At 47.3% G+C, this 19,606-nt stretch overlaps 2 protein-coding genes and 1 long non-coding RNA gene across 7 annotated transcripts in view; 1 reads left to right on the top strand and 2 right to left on the bottom strand.

Moving 5' to 3' along the window:
• Positions 1–3,796: 3,796 nt before the first annotated feature.
• On the bottom strand, positions 3,797–6,031 carry UQCR10 (ubiquinol-cytochrome c reductase, complex III subunit X). Of its 2 annotated transcripts, XM_038575598.1 has the most exons (3): positions 5,701–5,902; positions 5,164–5,280; positions 3,797–4,058 (listed from the first exon to the last, which is right to left on the bottom strand). In XM_038575598.1, the coding sequence occupies exons 1-3, from the start codon at positions 5,848–5,850 to the stop codon at positions 4,014–4,016; spliced, it is 312 nt and encodes a 103-aa protein (XP_038431526.1). In that variant the 5' UTR covers positions 5,851–5,902; the 3' UTR covers positions 3,797–4,013. The 2 variants fall into 2 exon arrangements, with proteins under 2 accessions (XP_038431526.1, XP_038431527.1); XM_038575599.1 differs by lacking the exon at positions 5,164–5,280 and having other exon boundaries at positions 5,701–6,031.
• A 149-nt stretch (positions 6,032–6,180) lies between these two features.
• Positions 6,181–19,606, top strand: part of ZMAT5 (zinc finger matrin-type 5) — a 26,821-nt gene continuing 13,395 nt past the window's right edge. Inside the window, exons 1-3 of one of the 4 annotated variants that reach the window (XM_038575595.1) lie at positions 6,202–6,315; positions 13,741–13,968; positions 18,593–18,747. In XM_038575595.1, the coding sequence (XP_038431523.1) occupies positions 18,621–18,747 (127 nt within the window). In that variant the 5' untranslated portion in view covers positions 6,202–6,315; positions 13,741–13,968; positions 18,593–18,620. Of the gene's footprint in view, positions 6,316–6,780; positions 6,949–7,439; positions 7,529–13,740; positions 13,969–18,592; positions 18,748–19,606 lie in introns of those variants that run through there. The other 3 variants (XM_038575594.1, XM_038575597.1, XM_038575596.1) reach the window with 3 other exon arrangements.
• Positions 10,805–16,023, bottom strand: LOC111092529. The gene is made up of 3 exons (XR_005379367.1): positions 15,811–16,023; positions 15,558–15,682; positions 10,805–13,983 (listed from the first exon to the last, which is right to left on the bottom strand). It is a non-coding gene; the product is annotated as an uncharacterized LOC111092529 (long non-coding RNA).

Below are 19,606 nucleotides of genomic sequence, written 5' to 3'. Positions count from 1 at the left end.
CCTGTGGGAGGGGAGCAGGTGGGGAGTCCTTGGGGCTTTCTCACTGTAAAGACTGTCCCAGCTCTTGACTCCAGGAAATACCTCAGGCTGAGCTTGGGAAGGAAATTTTTCCAGTAATAAACAGCTTCTTGGTGCCAGTCTGAGGAGGGTGTTAATCCTCATTTCCCCCACCTGGGAGGCACACCCACCCAAGGAGCTCTGGGGAGGCCCAGCTCCCAGTTGGCAGTGCTACTCGAGGATGAATCCTCATTGCAACCTCAGGAAGGGGAACTCTGGGCCTCCAAACAGCTGGGTTCTAGGCCAGGAGCCAGGGCGGGGGGGCTCACATTTTGCATTTCTTTGCATTCACACTTTCTCTGGGCAGCCCCCTTTTAACTTATTCCTCCCCCATTATAAGAATAATACATGCTTAGGCCTCCTGAGTGGCTCAGACAATTAAACATCTGCCTTTGGCTCAGGTTATGATCCCAAAGTCCTGGGATGGAGCCCTGCAACTGGCTCTCTACTCAATGCAGAGCCTACTTCTCTCTCTCCCTCTGCTCCTCTCTCTGCCTTGTGCTCTCTTTTTCTCTGCACTCTCTCTCTCAAATATTTTTTTAAAAATCTAAAAAAAGGGATCCCTGGGTGGCGCAGCGGTTTGGCGCCTGCCTTTGGCCCAGGACGCAATCCTGGAGACCCGGGATCGAATCCCACGTCGGGCTCCCGGTGCATAGAGCCTGCTTCTCCCTCTGCCTGTGTCTCTGCCTCTCTCTTTCTCTGTGACTATCATAAATAAATAAATTTTTTAAAAAATCTAAAAAAAAAAAAAAGAATGCATGCTTGATGCAGAAAACTTAAATAGCAGAGAGAAATACAACAGAAAATAACTCAGAGTTAACCTTTATTAACAATTTTTAAAAATATTTAATTTATTTATTCATTCATGTGACACACAGAGAGACAGAGGCAGAAGCAGGCTCACCGAAAGGAGCCTGATATGGGACTCCATCCCAGGACTCCAGGATCACCACCTGAGCCATAAGGCTGAGCTCATAAGGCTCAACCATTGAGCCACCCAGGTGCCCCTCTATTAACAATTTGTAGTGAGCATTTCCAATTTTTTTCTTATACCAAAAAAATGCATCATGCTTTACATGAATTTGTGGCTTTTTTTTCCTCACTTAGCTTTATATTTTGGCTTCTTTTTTTTTAATAAAATTTTTACTTATTTATGATAGTCACAGAGAGAGAGAGAGAGAGAGAGAGGCAGAGACACAGGCAGAGGGAGAAGCAGGCTCCATGCACTGGGAGCCCGACGTGGGACTCGATCCCGGGTCTCCAGGATCGCGCCCTGGGCCAAAGGCAGGCGCCAAACCACTGAGCCACCCAGGGATCCCCAGGAATACGTATTAAAGAAAAACAAATTGGATTTCATGATCTTTTTTTAAGGTTTTTTAAGTAATCTCTACACCCAACATGAGGCTCAAACTCACAACCCTGAGATCAAGAGTCCCACATTCTTCCAGCCAGGCGCCCCAGGGATCCAAAATTTAAGAGCATGCATATGTACATAGGGGGAACTCACACACAGATATGGAAATTCCCTGGTATTGCTAATCTTTTTCATCTTTGTTGATTTGGCAGGCAAAAAATAGTATTCCACTTTGTTTATTAATGAAATGGGCATCATTTCATGTTTGTAGCCATTTGTATTTCTTGTAATAATTGCCTATTTGTGTCATTAGCCTTAGCTTCCAAGTTATTCACCTGTTTCTTATTAATTTGGAAATGACTGTTTCATGTATTAGTGAGGTTGGTGCTTTGCCACATTTGTTGGATATTTTTTCCAATTAAAACAAGGTTTTATTTATTTTAAAAAGATTTTATTTATTCATGACAGACACAGAGAGAGAGGTAGACACCAGGCAGAGGGAGAAGCAGGTTCCATGCAGGGAGCCCAATGTGGGACTCAATCCCAGGTCCCCAGGATCATACCCTGGGCCGAAGGCAGGCGCTTAAACCGCTGAGCCACCCAGGGATCCCCAAAACAAGGTTTTAAATGACTGCATATTTTACCCCAATAGTAATTCCTATTTTGGATATTTTGTTTTCATTTTTCCCATTATAAAAAACACCATGGTGAACATCTCTTGTGGACACCCACATTTTTTTTTTTTTTTTTTTAGAGGCAGAGACACAGGCAGAGGGAGAAGCAGGCTCCATGCACCGGGAGCCCGACGTGGGATTCGATCGCAGGACTACAGGATCGCGCCCTGAGCCAAAGGCAGGCCAGGCGCTAAACCGCTGCGCCACCCAGGGATCCCGACACCCACATTTTTTAAGGAAAATTTGCCACAAGTGGAATTTCTTGGGTCAAAGGTATGCACATTGAAGATACTAATACCTAGGTACAAAATATCCTATAAGATGGTGCCATTTCACACACACTTTCCTATAGTACATGAGTCCTATATATATTTGATATAGAATGGCATTTACAGTATCTCCTGTAGGATTTTCAAGCCTCATGTTTGCCACCATATGCCTAGCAGCACCGAGTACAGTGCCTCACACAGTGGCCACCCAAATGTTTGTTGAATGAATGACCAGACTATGTTCCTTGAACCTCTCTTCTTCACAGTCCTGCTGCTCCATGGCCTACCGGCAGTCTTCTGGTTCTCCAGGTCCTTAAGCATCCCATGTGTCTCTACCAGCAGTTATGTCCATGTGCCAGGATCTGTGAGCATTTAACTGCATTTAACTCCTTTAATACAAAGAACCCACACAGACAGCGCTTCCATTATCCCCATGTAACAGACCAGGAAACTGAAGCTCAGAGAGGTCAAGTGCCTTGTCCTTGGTTCACACAGCTAAAACTGGTAGAGTGAGGATTCAAACCCACCAAATAAGCACCATGATAAACCAAACTTATTAGAGAGGGAAACCCTGGCAGGATGGTCAGAGATTTGGTCCAACTTCGTCATCAGAAGATGCGATGCGTCATCAGAAGATGGCCCCAGAGAGGTATGCCAGCTGATGCCAGCATTTAATGGCAGCATAGAGAGGACCCTAGGGGCAGGGAGTGGCCCAAGACCCGTGGGCTAGGGTTTTTCTACCAGCTGAATCCAGGGCTTCCCTATAGTTAAGCCAGTCAGCCTCCCTCTCTATGATTTAAAAATGGAATTAATGGGGTGCCTGGGTGGCTCAATAGGATAAGCATCTGCCTTCAGTTCAGGTCATGGTCCCAGGGTCCTGGGATCCAGCCCAACATCAAGCAAGGAGCCTGCTTCTGCCCTTCCCCTACCTCTCCCCACCCTGTTCATGCACACAGACTCTCTCCCAAATAAATAAATAAAATCTTTTTTAAAAATGGAATTATTGGGGCACCTGGCTGGCTCAGTCAGTAGAGCATGTGACTTTCTTGGATTTATTTAAGTAATCTCTACACTCAACGTGGGGCTCAAACTCAACCCAAGATCAAGAGTCGCATGTTCTACCGACTGAGCCAGGCACCCTGAGCATGAGACTCTCGATCTCAGGGTTATGAGTTTGAGCCCCCACATTGAATGTAGAGCTTACATTTAAAAAGAAAAAAAAAAAAATAGAGAAAGAGTGGAACTACTGATTTAGAAGTTAAAGTGGAAAGTAACACCTTCAATTGTACCTCATGTTTTGTAAACCAGAGTTCTTTGGAAGTTAATGGGGAACCCAAAATAATGGAATCTGCCGTTCAGATGTTTGTAGAGGACTCTGAAGTGGTCTCAACCGACAAGTGAAGATCAGGTATAATTAACAAAGCACTAGATGCAGAAGCATGTCTCAGGATAATTTACATTTATTTATTGATGACTCCAACATACTTCAAATGTGGCAGAAGTCAAAGAGTCTGTCAGGTGAAGCTGTTTCTTGCCAACAGCTAAAGGTGGTTGATGAAGAGTAATCTGAGCATCATCTTCAAGCTGAGGCCCTGGTTCTGGGCAAACAGCTGGTGCGTGGATCTGGTCCTTTCAGCGTGGGTAGGGGTGTCCAAGGAACTACTCCTTATTCTCATACTTGTGCTTGATGTGTTTCCATAGCTTCTGCATTTTAAAGGCAAGAACCACAAACTTTTAGCTTTGTCTCTCATATTTTACAGCTACTCCTATTGTTCTGGTCTCTAAAACAAACTTAAGAGAAACATGTATCATGTCTGGACAGTTGGGGAGGGCAAACTGGAAGCAACACTAGGCTTGATGCATATACTTAACACTTGTAAACTGCTTTGATGTTATCAATCCCATGTAAAGTTAAGTGGAAAAGGATGATCTTTCTTTTATGGGAAACTGAGGTAAAGAGACTGAGGTAATTACTCAAAAGTTCACAATCATTAGGGAACAGAGCCTCGAAGAGGTTGTCAACTTCCAGGTATTACTCAAGAGGTCCTAAATGCATAGCCCCAAATAATTCACATTGAACCATTTTTTTATTTCCTTAAATCAATGATCCTTGGGTCAGGGATTAGTTGGATTCTCATCCCCACCCCCTTTTTAAAGATTTTTTTTTTTTTTATTTTAATAATCTCTACACCCAACATGAGGCTCACAGGGAAGTGAGATCAAGAGTTGAGCACTCTACTACTAAGCCAGCCAGGTGCCCTTAATTCTCATTCCTAAAAGCACAGATTGGTAAGCTGACAGCATACTTAAAGCCCTTTCCCGAAGACTGGGAATGGCCAGCAGAACTGCTTGCAAGAGATTGAACAGTAGTACAACACTTTCATAGCAGCAAGTGGTCCTGGCCACAGGCCGAACAGCATTAGTGGACAGGGTCGGCCTGGGCTGTAAGGTCAGATAGCTTCAAATTAAAAACACAAGTGAATGTTGAAACAAGGTTATATGCAGGAGACCTTCCCTAGTATGAGCCACAGCGTAATGATAAAAAGCATGTACAACAGCTAGCAGTGTCTGCACACAGTGAGTCTAAAAGGTGTAGTTATTCCCTATCTTCCGCTTTCACTTTCTCCTAAGGAATGTAACAAATGTTATTTTTTTGAGTACATCACCAACCAGGTACTGAGGTACCTTGCCTGCATCTCATACAATCCCCACAGTAGTTCCCTACTCTAGTTACCATTATCTCTAGATCACAGATAAAAATGAAGTTCAGAGAGGTTAAGAAACTCGCCCAACTGAATGCCACAGTTACCAAGGTGACAAGACCCAGTATCCTCATGCAGAGCTCTCGGATTTTATATTGTCTCCCAATCGTTGTTACTACCACAATGTCTGCGTGGGAATCCTTGGAAAGTGAAGAGTGCTGTATCTGAAAAGGCCAACCACAGTACCTAAGAAGCTTTCCTTTTCATGACCCCTGCACTTTTAAATCTGCCCTTGAAACCCTCAGAGGAGACTGGGTCCGGGTTCCAGCCCAGACTCACCCTGATGGTGTAGCCCTAATCAGTCCTTTCACTGGCCTTTAGTTTTTGCTTCCGCAAATGGACAAGTGGGTATATGGGGTGTGAGACATCAATACTTAGAACCCACCCACCCACCCACCCCCCAGAGTGGGATCATTCAATGTTTTGGGATTCACATCCTGCGGAGAGGACATATGCCAGTCGACTAACAAAGACGCCCAACGTTTTCCCTCCTCTTAGTAAAGGTAGACTGGGTCCCACCCCACCTCCACTCCCACTGTCACCCCTCAGGCAGGCCCAAGGTCAGGGATGGCCCAGTCCCTCACCCCCTGGTTGATGTGTTCGTAGATCGCATCCGCGCCTTGATCGAAGGCGCGCTCGAAGAACAAGGCGCCCACGGCGATGGTGAGGGCGAAGGTGGAGGTCCTGCGGAACAGCAACGAGTACAACCTCGCAGTAAACGTCGGGGCCGCCATGTTTCTCCGCTGTCAAGCCTGCGCCTGCGCCGCGGCCGACCATGCGCTCCAAAAGTCCTCGACGTACAACACTCTATGGGATTTGTAGTTTTTCTGAATCTCAGAGCTTATCGTTCTGAAAGACAGAGGTAAGTGATGGCTTGCGGGGGTAAAAGTCTCATAGGATTCAGATCAGGACAGCCCAAATAGTGTGGTAAGATTTGTTACCCAGTGTTTCTCCTCAATAATTTCTTGCTGAGTGAACCAATCCAGAACTACAGCACCCAGAAGGCCTCGCGCTTCCCTTACCCGCCCCCCACCTCCCGCGCCGTCTCCCCCCGCGTCGTCTCAGCTACTTTGATTCCCAAAGGTTTCTGGGAAGGTCGGGCTGATACTCAAGGAAGGACTACGAACCCCAGCAAGCAGTTCGCGACACCAGGGCGCAGAAGGAGGAGGAGCTCGAGCCGTGGGGCCCTACGGAACCAGGTACTCTACTCTCTTTGGCAGGACGTCGAGGGGCGGCGAGTGTTAGTCGTCTTCTCTCCACGGGAGAATATGGGCTCTTCTTTCCAAGTCCCTGCCCCACTCTGTGGACCGCACCATTTAACGGAACGGGGAGTGAATAAAAGGGCGCCCAGGTCCCCGACTCCTCTGCGAGTGTTTTCTGTTATCCTCGAAGTCCAGGCCTAGAGTTGGAGCCTTTGGCAAAGTTGGGCCCAGGAACTTGAACCCCTTTAACAGGCCTCTGGGGCAGGAGCGGTTCTGCACACGCTTTGCCCCCTAAAACTCTGGCCTAGAAGGGGCAGATCTGGGAGCCATTCATTCTTTCTTGGGAATAGAAATAGGGGCTTTGGTATACTAGTGCCGTTCAACTGATGTTTTCGGAGCGCCACCTCTGGGCCATGCCCTGGGGACCTAGCGGTGAGCAAGTCCCTGCAGTCATGGAGCGCTCACCCAGTGTGTGGATAGATGCGGAGATGTGGTAACCACAAACAAGTAATACTCTAAAAAGCAAAAGGCGGGTTGATTGAGGAGAGTCTGGCGGTGCAGTTTTAGAGTGCGGAGGGAGACACTTTAACCAGAGACGGGAATGAATGGAAGTCGGCCAAACAGGAAAAGGTTGGTGCAAAGAAAAGGCTGCAGGAGTCCTGGAGTGCTTTAGGGGAGGTGGTAGGGCTGACTGTGAAGAGGTGGGCTTGGGTCAGCTCATATATGGCCTTGTAACTCATACTAAGGAGTCTTTTTTATTTTTAATTGCTCTAGGAAGCCCCTGAAGGGTTTTAAGCTGGGATGTGACATGATCCAATTTACATTTTGGCTGCTTGATCATTCTGGCTGCTTTCTGGAGAACAGATCAAAGAGGGGAAGTTATTGTGTTGGGTAAATTGAGACGGGATGATGATTTAGACTGGGATATGGATTAGAGTAGTGATCAGATTTGGGATGTATTTTGGGAGGCAGGCCAGATGGAAAAAGCTGACAGATGCGTGTAGGGGTGCCGGAAAGAAGAGTGGAGGATGGCATCTCTTTTAAGTTTTGACCTTAACAACTTAAAATCCACAGGGATGACCTTAAACTGTTTGTCATGTTAGGTTTGACCTTTCTCTTAGACATCAGGTGGAGATTCCCAGAGGCCCGTGGTAATTTGGATCTGAAGTTCAGAGGAGAGGTCTGAGCCCGAGATAAGTCATCAGCATCGGTACTGAAAACCAGGAATTAGAGGCCTGAATTTACCATTGACTGGGAAAAGCAACAGAAATGCCTGATTGGGGAAGAAAAATGTGAAAAGCCCTAAAACCAGGATGAGTTAAACATAACTGGGGTTATTTTCTATTTGCAAAACATCCTGGTAGCTCCTTGGGGCAGAACGTTGTGAAGCTTCTAGGAAAGGATATTTATGCCGTGCTAACAACAAATCTGGCCAATGGGAAGTTCAGAGAAAGGAGGAATTACTTTAATAAGGATGAGTTAGGAAAGACCACAGGGAGTTAAGTTACTTTATCGTTTTTTAGTTAATTTTCATTTTGGAGCAACAATTTTGAAATACCAAATTTTCTTTAAGCCACTTACTCAACTTAGAAATTATTCTATACATATCATAAATCTAGAAAAATAAGAAAAATGACCTTTACTTTTCCTTTGATGTTTGAACTCAAGTTGAACTAACCTTAAATTCTTTTAAACAGCCCATCTACAGCTTAATTACATTCCTTTACACATTTATTTCACTTATAAATTTGATTTTCTTTTTAAGTACTTAAGGTACATAACCTAACAAGTATGATTTTCTAAGAATATTTAAACATTACTAGAAAATCTAATAAATTAAACTTACAAACATAATGGATTTCAAGTTCTTGTAAACAGTTCAATACTTTTAACAGAGACAAATTATTTTATGTCACTGGTTCTCAGTCTGGGAAGCTAAAAATATATATATACACGGGTGTCATCTCTGACACGAAATGAGGATATGGGGGGGTGGCGTCAGTAGCTTTCACAGTACTCCAGATGATTCTAATATGAAGCCAGTTTTTTTAATCATTGCTGACCATTCAACTTGAAATGATGGATCTAATATTAATTACTGATACATATTTTATCAATTGCCTAACTGAAGTTTAATACTGAAGGCGGCATTAAACCGCTGAGCCACCCAGGCTGCCCATAATTAATGTATTTTAAATTGGAATATCAATGCTTATCTGTCATACTCAACATGTCAGATTATCTTCAGTGTTATACTTTTAAATACCAAGTATTTAAAGCCACCTGGGGGGATCCCTGGGTGGCGCAGTGGTTTGGCGCCTGCCTTTGGCCCAGGGCGCGATCCTGGAGACCCGGGATCGAATCCCACGTCGGGCTCCCGGTGCGTGGAGCCTGCTTCTCCCTCTGCCTGTGTCTCTGCCTCTCTCTCTCACTGTCTGCCTATCATAAATAAAAAAATAATAATAATAAAGCCACCTGGGTGGCTCAGTGGTTGGGCATCTGCCTTCGGCTCAGGGCATGGTCCCAGAGTCCCAGGATGGAGTCCCACATCAGGCTCCCCTCGAGGAGCCTGCTTCTCCCTCTGCCTGTGTCTCTGCTTCTCTCTCTGTGTCTCATGAATAAAATCTTTTAAATAAATAAATACCAAGTATATGCTGATTATTACTAAACTTAGGTTAGGAACATCAATACAATATGTTTGATTTATTTTACTACCTCTATTTTCAATTTAAACTTACCTGGAGCATGACAGGATATCTAACCAGTAAGAAAACAGCTTTATCCATTCTAATGAATTGTGTTTAGCATTCCAATCGAGTTGGGTTTACCCTTTCAGTGAGCTGAAATTATTTATAATCAGACAGATTTCTGACTGAGACAATCCAAGGGTTGTGTCTACCTAGAGTGACTGTCCCCATCAGAGGCTGTCTTTGGGATGCAGGGAATAGAGAGGTCGATGAGCAGGAGAAGCTTGTTCCCCCAGGCTTTGTGTCTTAAGGGGTACCTACTAGAGGGCACTAGATTCACTGATTAAAATGCAGATTTCTGGGCCTTGCTCCAGATCTGCTGAGTCTGAATTCCTGGAGATCTGACCCAGGAGATTTCATTTGTATGAAGCTCCTTAACCAGAAGTCCTGAAAATCTTGAGCAGGAATCATTCTAAAAGGGTTGATCTGATTCTGCTGCTCAGGGTGGGGTGAACTGAAGAGGCTTGTTCAGATGCCAGGAGATGAGACCTAACTTGCCCAGAAGTGAGGGTGGTGACAGGACCAGACTGTGGGTAGAAGAAGGGGGAGGTAGAGGCAGTTCTGAGTCCAGGTTTCTGGTTCAGAAGTCTCAGACTATTTTTAACTTTCCTTTTTGGAAGCTCTGGCCTCCTGGGACTTGTAACTATCTGATGAGAAACTCTGTCTCCGGCCTGCAGTTCCCTAGAGCCCAGATTTGGGTTTAGCCACCCTGTGCTGACCCAGGTCTGCTTGGAATCATGGTGCGTTCTATCAGCCTTCAGCCAAGGATTGAGGGTAATGTCTATTGTAGATCTCTTTCAACACCACCCCTGACTGGTCCATCCAGGTGAATCAGGTCATTGGCACCATCCACAGCAGCTTCATAAGGGAGAAGGAATAGTATTTATCCTTGCTTGGCAAATTTCCCACTTTTTTGAAGGGGATTTTTTGAGAAAATTTAAAACAATACACACTAAATGTAGAAACTTAGAAAAATACAAAGTGAGAAAAAAATTTGTACATAATCCTATTATCCAGACATAATCATAATACTCTGTGTCTGCCTAGCATTGTGTGTGTGTGAGGTGGGGGTGTTGGGCAGGAAGTTCTTTCTCCTTAAAAAGTGGTATCATATTGTACAAACTATTGTGATAAGGAGCCATTTTTTTATTTAGCTATATAGGGAATGGTCTCTTTTGATTTGATTTTTTTTTTATTTGATTTTTTTAAAAAGATTTTATTTATCCATTCATGAGAGAGACAGAGAGGCAGAGGCATAGGCAGAGGGAGAAGCAGGCTCCATGCAGGGAGCCCAATGCGGGACCCGATCCTGGGACTCCAGGATCATGACCTGAGCTGAAGGCAGATGTTCTTAACCACTGAGCCACCCAGGCATCCCTCTTTTTCTTTTTTTCTTTTTTTTTTATTTATTTATTTATTTATTTATTTATTTATTTATTTATTTATATTTATTTATTTATTTATTTTTATTTATGATAGGCACACAGAGAGAGAGGCAGAGACACAGGCAGAGGGAGAAGCAGGCTCCATGCACCGGGAGCCCGACGTGGGATTCAATCCTGGGTCTCCAGGATCGCGCCCTGGGCCAAAGGCAGGCGCCAAATCGCTGCGCCACCCAGGGATCCCTCTTTTTCTTTTTTTAAAGATTTATCTATTTATTTGAGAGAGATAGAGGCAGGGGCAGAGAGAGAGAGAGAGAATCTCCAGCAGACTCCCCATTGAGCATGGAACCTGATATGGAGCTTGATTCTATAATCCTGAGATCATGACCTGAGTCAAAACCAAGAGTTGGACATTCAACCGACTGAACCACCAAAGCACCTCTCCTTTGACTTGATTTTTAATGGCTATGTGGTAGTGCATTGCACAGATGTGGCTCATGCCTTACTCTTGATCCTTGCAAACTGTGGGCTCCTTCTGTCCAGTCGTTTTAGGATAAGATGAGGATAATGGGCTTTGTGAGTCATGTCATTGAACCCCTCACTCCTACCCTGTAGGGGAAACTGAGCAGCCTGCCTATATGTAATGGGCAATGTTTAACTGTCAACTGTTCTTACTGTTGGACATTTAGATTTCAGTTTTAGGACGAGCTACATTGCACTGACCACCTTAGTACCTAGGTCTTTGAGGTCATCTCTGATCATTTCCTTGGAGGAATTCCTATTGGATGTAGGTGCCTCTCCTTGGTGCTCTCTGGCACACAGCTTATCACCTAGTATTTTTACTAGGGGCACATCTGTCAGCCATCCCAGCATATATTCAGTGCCCCTTCTTGATGAGAGTAGAGACTTTGTGTCATGAGGTGTGAACCCATCTGGCAGAGAGGAAGTGTTCAGCAAATGTTCGGCTAGTGAATAAATAGCTGAAGGGAACCATTGAACTCAAAAGTTATGCCTGTGTTGGACGGCTCTTTTGACTCAACTCAGGAGTATTTTGGGATATGGGGCACTATGGATCTGTGACCATCACATATTTTAAGGTGATTTAGTTTTTCCATTTGTTTATTTCACTGTATCAGTAAGCTATTGCTGCATAACAGAGTGCCCCAAAACCTAGCAACTTAACACGACAAATCTCTCATACAGTTTCTGAGGGTCAAGAATTTGGAGTGGGAGTATGGCTGGCTCAGTCAGTGGAGCATATGACTCTTGACCTCAGGGTTGTGAATTCAAGCCCACATTGGGTGTACTGCTTACTTAAAAAAAAAAAAAAAAAAAAGAATTTGGGGAGTGGCTTAGCTGGGTAGTTCTGGCTCAGAGATCCCATAAAGTGTCAGTCAAGCTATCTGCTGGGGCTGTACTCATCAGAAGGCTTGACTGGGCCAGAGAGTCCACTTCTAAGCTTATGCACATGGCTGTTAGCAGGAGGTTTTAGTTCCTTGCCACATGGGCCTTCCCATAGGGCTGCCTACAATATGACAGCTGGCTTCCCCCAGAGTAAGTGATCAGAGAAAGAGGCACCAAGATGGAAAGCATATTGTCTTATCACCTGATTTTGGAAGTGACATATCTCCATGTCTACTATGTTCTTTTAGTAACACGGTCCTGATATAGTATAGTTTGGGAGCAGACAACACAAAGTGCAAACCCCAGAAGATGGCCACAGAGGCTGGCTACCACATCCAAATGTGTACTGAGCACCATCAGCATCCCAGGCACTGTGCTAAGCATCTAGTATCCATGATTTAATCTTCATAGTAATCATATGGAATAGTATTATTACTCCTATTTGCCAGGTGAGGCCCAGGGAGTAAGTAGTTTGCTGAGAGTGTCACAACCTAGAAATGGCAGGGATGAGATGCAGATGTGGGTTGAATGATTAGAGTAAGGACTGGCTTAGGTAGCCTGTGTGACGTTGGGCAAGCTCTCACCCCCTCTGTTCTACAGTCCATCATCTTCCTTAGACCAGCATTTCTCTGAGTGTGGTCTGTGGTCTGTGGACTGTACATCAGTTTTCTTAGATCCTGGCCCTAGCCCAGACCTGCCAAGTTAGGATTGCTGGGGGAGGGGAGGTGGCGGGCACTGCCTTATAGTGCTGGGAGTATGATGATATACATGCCTTACCCAGGGGGTAAGGTCAGGATGAGAGACATGTGTGGTCGCTCCTAAGCACTGAGGTATCTGAGGGAGACCTCTAACATAACGGGACTCCTATTAGGGAAGGCATCTGGAGCTTCCTGGCACTTCTGTTGGAGTTGGGTTCTGAGTGGGTAGCTTGCCGGCCACCCCCACAGGCAGTTCCGATGCCATCAACTCCAGACGGCAGGCATATGTGGCTCTGGGACATTGCTGTGCTCCTAGCGGGTGTGCAATAAAGCCATCTTCTGGCTGCCGTTTACTGTTTACCTGGGGTCTGGCAGTGCCATAATTAGAAGAAATGACAGGTGAGCTTCAGGGCAGCATGTGGTGAGCACAAGTCCTGGATAATTATTACAGTGCGCATCCCAGCCCTTGGCCACGGCCGAGCTGTTGGCTTATTTTAGCCTTGTGCCAAAGACAGCTCTGTACCTGAGACACACACAATGAAGGGAACCAAGAATATCAATGAAGCACAAATCTCTGCCCCACGACAGCAGACCAGTGGAATGGAAAGAGAAAGCGTTCGAGGCTCAATCAGACCCCAGAGGCAGTGCTGGCTCTCCACGCCTTGGGTGTGGGGTGTCAGCATATAGCTTCACAGCGTCAGGGTGGGGTCTCTCCAAGAGGGTGTGTGGTGGTCCTCTGTGCCACTGGCCACCAGCAGCACTCAGGCTGATGAGAAATGACTGTTACCCGTGTGTCTCCCAGTCTTGGCTTTGAGCAAATTAGGAGTATTTTTGAACCCGTGTCCTCCTCTGTGAAATGGACACCTTGCTAACTACTCAGAGGGTCTCTGTGAGAGAACAAAAGCCAGGTGCCTAGCATGCAGGGATCCCATGCTATCTTCCCTCACTCCATCCCACTGCCATTCTCTTTTTTTCCCTTTTCCACCCCACATGTCTCAACTAGTAGGTAATCTTTTCCTTGAGCTCAGAAGACTGAAGTCAGGTGCCACAGGATGGCAGTGGTTTTAAGTCCGTAGAGCAGGGCTCTGCTGGAGACAGAAGTCCTGCGGGGAGGGCAGTGGTGGCAGCGAGAGACCCATATTTGGGGTCTTATGTGTCTTTCTTCTCTTCCATCCTTATCCTGGTCCCTAGATCCACCCTTGAGAGGAGGGCCTGGGTCTGGAAGCTGTAGGTGAGCAGAGGGTGAGAGGCCTTGTGTTCTGCGGGCTGCTCCTTCCACAAGCAATTGCATGCGTGAGGCCCTGTTCCTGGTGCTGGGATGCAGGAGGATGGACAGAATTCTCGGTCGTGGACAGTTCTCTGCCTTCATGGAGCCTGTAGTCTAGTGGGGAGGCGGTACACAGGACAGTACACCAGCAGGTGAGGTGAGACGAGCTATGGAAAACAGTGGGTTGTAAGGGGGCGTGAAAGTGCCTGCAGCTGCCACTTTGGCCACAATTTGAAGTCCGATGGTCAGGGCAGGCTCACCAGGAGGGCAAGGGAGTGAGCCACCTGGATGGTCATAGTACCAGCAGTTATAGCCTCTGTTTTTTGAGCACTAATTATGTGGTAGACATCCTAATATACTACTGCCTTGGTCAATCCACAGTAGCAGTGGGATCCCTATTTTATAGTTAAGGACATATGCAGGGAGATGAAATAACTTTCTAGAGGTCACCTAGCTGATAAGTGGCAGAGATGGGATTCAAACCCACACCTGTGTGATCCCAGAGGGCCATCCCACTAGCCTTGCCTGCTGCCCTTTGGCCATGAGGAGCCACCTTGTCACCTGGTGAAGCTCCAGGGAGCCAGCAGATGCTGTTGCAAACATGGACCTGGTCCTTAAGAGTGGGTGGGTGGCACTGCCTGCGTTCCCAGCAAGGGAGTGCGGCTTGATGGTTCTGTATCGGACAGGGCCTTGCTTACATGCTGCCCAGTGCACCAGCCTCAGAGGATGAGGATGAATCATGGCAGAGCAGGCCAGCTTAGTCAGCACCCCATGCTGGTGTCTGGGCGCCATCAGAGATGTCCAGCTGTCTCCACCCCCCTTCCCTGACCTCCCACTCAGGGCTGCCAAGTGTGGTGATGCAGGCTGTGCCTTGTGCAAGGACACCTGGCTGAGGGGTGAGTTGGAGTGAAATACGCTCTGCTTGCCAAATTGCCAAATAAACTCTGGCAGGGCACTGTATCCGTCTGAAGGATTCTGCACCCACACCTTTTCCTAATGTGCATCAAGGCACTAGAGAGGGAAGCAGCTGGGTCAGGAGCTCTGGAAGTTCACACATGGCTGCTGCCTGGGTGTGATCACTCACTTTGCTAAAGCCCAGCTCCTGCCCAGGACCTCTACCTCCATGGGGATAGGCCCGTTAGGTGGGTAGGAAGCACTGGCTGCCCTGGAGCTTATCTGCTCTCCAGACACCATCCCCAGGCAGTATGGGCTCTGCAGAGCTGCTGTTCAGGGCAGGCATCCAGGTCCATTGTGAAGGCTAACGTTCCAGTCCCACCCCTGCCTTGTGCTATGTACTTTGGGCAACTCACTTCCCCTTTCCTGGCCTCACTTTTCCTCATCTGTATATGGACCACCTGACCCCAGTGGTCACTTGGACACCGACATCCTGTTCCTTGTTCTGAGCCTGTTTTCTGAAATATGGGCTTTTGGAGACCTATAATAATGATGGTGATGTGACTATTGTTTCTTGAGGGGCTCCTGGGGGCCATATGTGGATGATCTGATTCTTAGAACAATCCCTGAAGTGGGCACTGTTACTACCCCAGTTTTCATAGGAGGAAACTGAAGCCAAAAGTTAAGTAATTGCCCAAGATCACAGAATTAAAAAGAAGTGGCACCTGAATTTAAATCTGGATCTGGAGAGGCCCTTAGAGATCACCTGGTCTAGCTGCCTGCCTTCTGCTTCACATGTGGGGAGACTGAGGCCAAGAGTGGGCAAGTGACAGAGCCATAGCCTTACCTAGCAGAGCTGGGACTAGGGCGTGGGGTCCATTGAGCCAGCCTAGACAGCTGAGCACCTCCGCTGTGCCCGATGCAAAAGGGTAGTACTGCCACTGCACCTCTCCGCTGAGGCTGGTTTGTCCTCTGCAGTTTGCGCATGTGAGAGAGAAGGGGAAATGTGAACACACACAGAATCCGCTGCCGAGGGGCTCCTCATTTAGCTTCATGGAGGCTTTCCCAGATGATGGAAGTGTGGACACCATGAGACCTACCCGGTCTTTCCTGGAAGTGTGTCCTGGGACACCCCACAGCATCCCTCTGAGCCTCAGCCTTCTTTGCAAATGGGATTATAATCCATATGTCTTGGGTTTTGAAGGGGCCATGTGGTCTGAGGGGTTTAGTGAGTGATTCAAAATGAGAGCAGTTAGCAGTATGATTTGTTAGGAGGAGACTTTTGTAAGTGATTAGGGGTGTGGGCTCTAGAGCCATCCTGCCTGGATTCTGAACCCAGCTTGGCTGCCTTCCAGCAAGCATTGTGACCTCAGCGAAGTCATTTTGCTTCTTAGAGCCTCAGTGCCCTCATCTGAAAAGGTGTAGTAGGTCCTACCTTACAGGTTGTCCTGATTAAATGAGATAATGCATCATAAAGCTTTTAGCCTTGTGCCAGCACGTAGTAGGTACTCGGTAAATCAAATAATAGGAAACATTTATTAAGCACTTGCTCAGTGCTGGACATGATTTGTGCCATTTGTATTTGCATTACTCTTTCATTAACAGTTCATTTGGATTAGCAAACTTCTGTGTACTGCTCCCCCCGCAGTCAGCAAACCTGTCAGACCCATTGTCTCACCTTCCGGCAGTGAGAAGAGAGGCCTAGAGAGTTCCAAGGTCACAAGGCTGGCTTCCCAGTGCCCTGTGTGGTTTTGTCCTGCTAAGTCTGCTGCAGAGCCACCGCTCCATCTCTGCCTCCTGGAGGGACACCCTCCCCTCCCCATTACTCTCCGGAGCCAGCAGCTCCTCAGAGCTTCAGGCTTCGTGAATGGCTTGGTTAAGCACTCGGCCGTTAAACGTTCATCTCTTACAATTTCAATCCAATTCCTATAAGTTTATTGGCAAGACGGGGTGTATTAGAGCTGCCAAATTTAATATATCAAGTCTGTGTGTCTGGGATGCGGTTTCTCAGCAGTAATAGGAGAAGAGAGGTTTTATACGTTTTCATTTTGAATGACTGTCTGTTCCTGATCCCATTACAGCCCTTGACTTAATGGCTGCTGTCCCTGGTGCCACAGGAACAGCCTTCTCCATCGGCCCACCTGGCTGCCTGAACTGTCCAGGAGGCTTGTTTGTCTCTGTCTCTCTCCCCCTTCTCCTCTTGCCAAGATGCATTCTCCCATCCATCTGCCCTGTGGTCAGGTCATGGCCATATCTTTAATTTGCTAAGTCCCGGGAGTCAGGCTTTTGCTGCTAGTGTTGCTTGGGGAAGTCACTTCCCTTCCTCTTCTGAGCCTCAAGAACCTGCTCTGGGAAGTGGGGAATCAGATTATAGGATCTGAAGGGTGAAGGGGCTGGTCTGGGCTTAGCCTTTGCAGATCCCACTTAACAGCCCAGTGTTGCCCATTCATCTTCTGGTCTTGTGTCAGCAAACTGGGGACCCCAGGGCTGGCTCTGACACTCATAGAATTGCCCCCTGCCTATGGCTGGAGAGCTCCTGGGTCAGGTATGGCAGCTGTGGTCACCATGGCTGAAGGGTCTTAAGAAGCTTAACACCCTGAAACATTCTCATTTCCCTCTCTGATTGGTGGGGACCTGCCACCTAAGAGTTTAGCTAATCTCCTTGGGAACCTGTTTGCATTTCTGCCTGAGCCCTCTGGCTTCTGTAAGCTTTGAGCTCGCTATGGAAGAGAGGACACCCAGCAGTGGGATTTTTAGGGCATCTAAGTTTGCCTTCTGCTTATCAGCTGTGTGACCTTGGGCAAATCACTTTCTTTCTCTGAACCTCAGTTGTCAGAGAAGAATTGGGAATAGGAGAATGGGAATTAATCCATTTACACAACAAGTAATGGTTACCTACTCTGTACCCTGCACCACTTTGAGTACTTGAAGCTTCAGCAGTAAACAAAACAAAAATATCCCCGCCCGCATGGATTTATATTCCTGTTGGGAGAAAAAAGTAATAAACATATCAAGTGACTTATTACTTCAAAGGTGATAAAAATGAAGCAGGGAATGGGGAAAGCTAAGTACAGCGTTCTGCAATTTTACATAAAGCCGTCAGAGGAGATTACTAAGAAGATAGTATTTAAGTGAAGATTGAAGGAATCGGGTGAGCTGGGGTGGCAAGGAAGAGCATCCAGGCAGAGGGACCAGCAGGTACAAACACAGGAGGTGGCTGTGTGCCTGGTGTGTGTGAGGAGCAGAAATGAGACTGATGTGGCCAGATTGGAGAGATGAGGAGAGAAGAAATCAGAAGTGGAGTGGGGGTTGGGGGGAAGTGGCCAGTAAAGCTGTGGTTCCCCAGCCTCGCTGCATATGAGAATTCCCTGGGGAGCTTTGCAAAAATGCTGATGCCCTGGTGTCACCCACTGAGGTTCTGGGTCACTGCCTTTGGTGAGCATCTGCCTTTGGCTCAGGGCATGATCCCATGGCCTCAAGATGGAGTCCAGCATCGGGCTCCCCATGGGGATCCTGCTTCTCCCTCTGCCTGAGTCTCTGTGTCTCTCATGAATAAATAAGTAAAATCATTAAAAAAAAAAAAAAAAAAGAATTCTTTTTCCTTGTAAATCACTAAGATATTTGTAAACTGATGGAGACTCGGGTCCTACAGGACTATGATCTCTGTCAATTCACCACTTGTTTTTCCCTTCCCTTAGTCGTAGGGCAGCCACAAGGGCCCAAGGCATGTCACATGTATCCCACCCGGGATTAGGGGGAGTGGACGTTGTGGGATGTCAGCCTGTGCTTTGTCCTCAGCTTGCCTTCTGCTCCCTCATCACCATGGGCATTGGTGTGGGGCGTTTCCTCCATACCCTTGACTGAGTGTTTTGGGGTTCCCAGGCAGCTGCAGCACCTGATGTAGGTGGCCATGGGGAAGCATTACTTCTGTGACTACTGCAACCGCTCCTTCCAGGACAACCTCCACAACCGCAAGAAGCACCTAAATGGGCTACAGCACCTCAAGGCCAAGAAGGTCTGGTATGACATGTTTCGAGGTGAGTGCTGGCTGGCTAGGCAGTGGGGCCAGAGGAGGGCAGGTCTCCAATCTTTCTTATTGTCAGACAAGGAAATGCCATGGGCCAGTGCCAGTCTTGGTCTGGGCTCTTTGAGGAGCAAAAAAGAGAAGGGTGTGGCCACTGGCCCCTAGGGGCAGATGGGCCCTCAGAGGGACAGGCTGGAATGTGAGCTCCTGCCCCAGTAATCTTGGCCCAGGGGAGGGTGCTGTTCTGCCATTCCCTGGGGATACTGTGGCCAGGAAGAAGGCTTTTCCAAGGAGATGTTGTTTGATCCAACAGTTGGAAAGATAGGGAAGAGCCAGCCACACCATTTGGGGCAGAGGGTATGCAGAAGCAGGCGGCCATGAGCAAAGCATCAGGTGCTCTTCCAGAAGAGGAGAGAAGGTATGGCTGGATACAGCAGGAGAGGAGAGTGGTAGGGGCTGAAGGCGGTGGCAGGGCTGGGGCCAGATTGTTAAGTCTGCAGAGGCCACAGTAAGGAGGGTAGTTTGTCCCCGGAGTGAGGGCTGAGGACAGTCTATGAAGGGCTTTAGGCAGTGGCCAACATGACCAGAGCTACATTTGACAGTGATGACTGCCTGCTGTGTGCGTGTGGGGTGCAGTAAGTGGCTGTTGAATGACCGGCTGGCCAGGTGAATAATGGAGCTGCCGGAGGGAGGGCTTTTCCGGGAAAGGCTTCTCAGAGGAGGTGCTACCAAAGCAAATGAGCTCAGGCCATAAGCACCTAGCACAGAGCCTGGCATCTTCGAGGTGCTCACTACAAAGGAGCTGCTGCTGCTGCTGCCCTGCTGTTATCAGACATAGACATTGAAGAACAGCCAGGGAAATGTTGGCTGGC

Source organism: Canis lupus, chromosome 26 (assembly GCF_011100685.1).
Source record: "Canis lupus familiaris isolate Mischka breed German Shepherd chromosome 26, alternate assembly UU_Cfam_GSD_1.0, whole genome shotgun sequence".
Lineage (NCBI taxonomy): Eukaryota > Metazoa > Chordata > Mammalia > Carnivora > Canidae > Canis > Canis lupus.
Note: the sequence above shows the minus strand (reverse complement) of the source record. Positions and strands in the feature narration are given on the sequence as shown.

Excerpts from the sequence above, each read along its gene's own strand:
- UQCR10 (XM_038575598.1), bottom strand. The coding sequence starts at position 5,850 with ATGGCGGCCCCGACGTTTACTGCGAGGTTGTACTCGTTGCTGTTCCGC. Across the intron at positions 5,281-5,700 it reads ACGAACACATCAACCAGGGG|ATACAGCACTCTTCACTTTC; the intron begins GTGAGGGACTGG and ends TGGCCTTTTCAG. Across the intron at positions 4,059-5,163 it reads TACTGGGTCTTGTCACCTTG|AAGCTATGGAAACACATCAA; the intron begins GTAACTGTGGCA and ends TTTAAAATGCAG.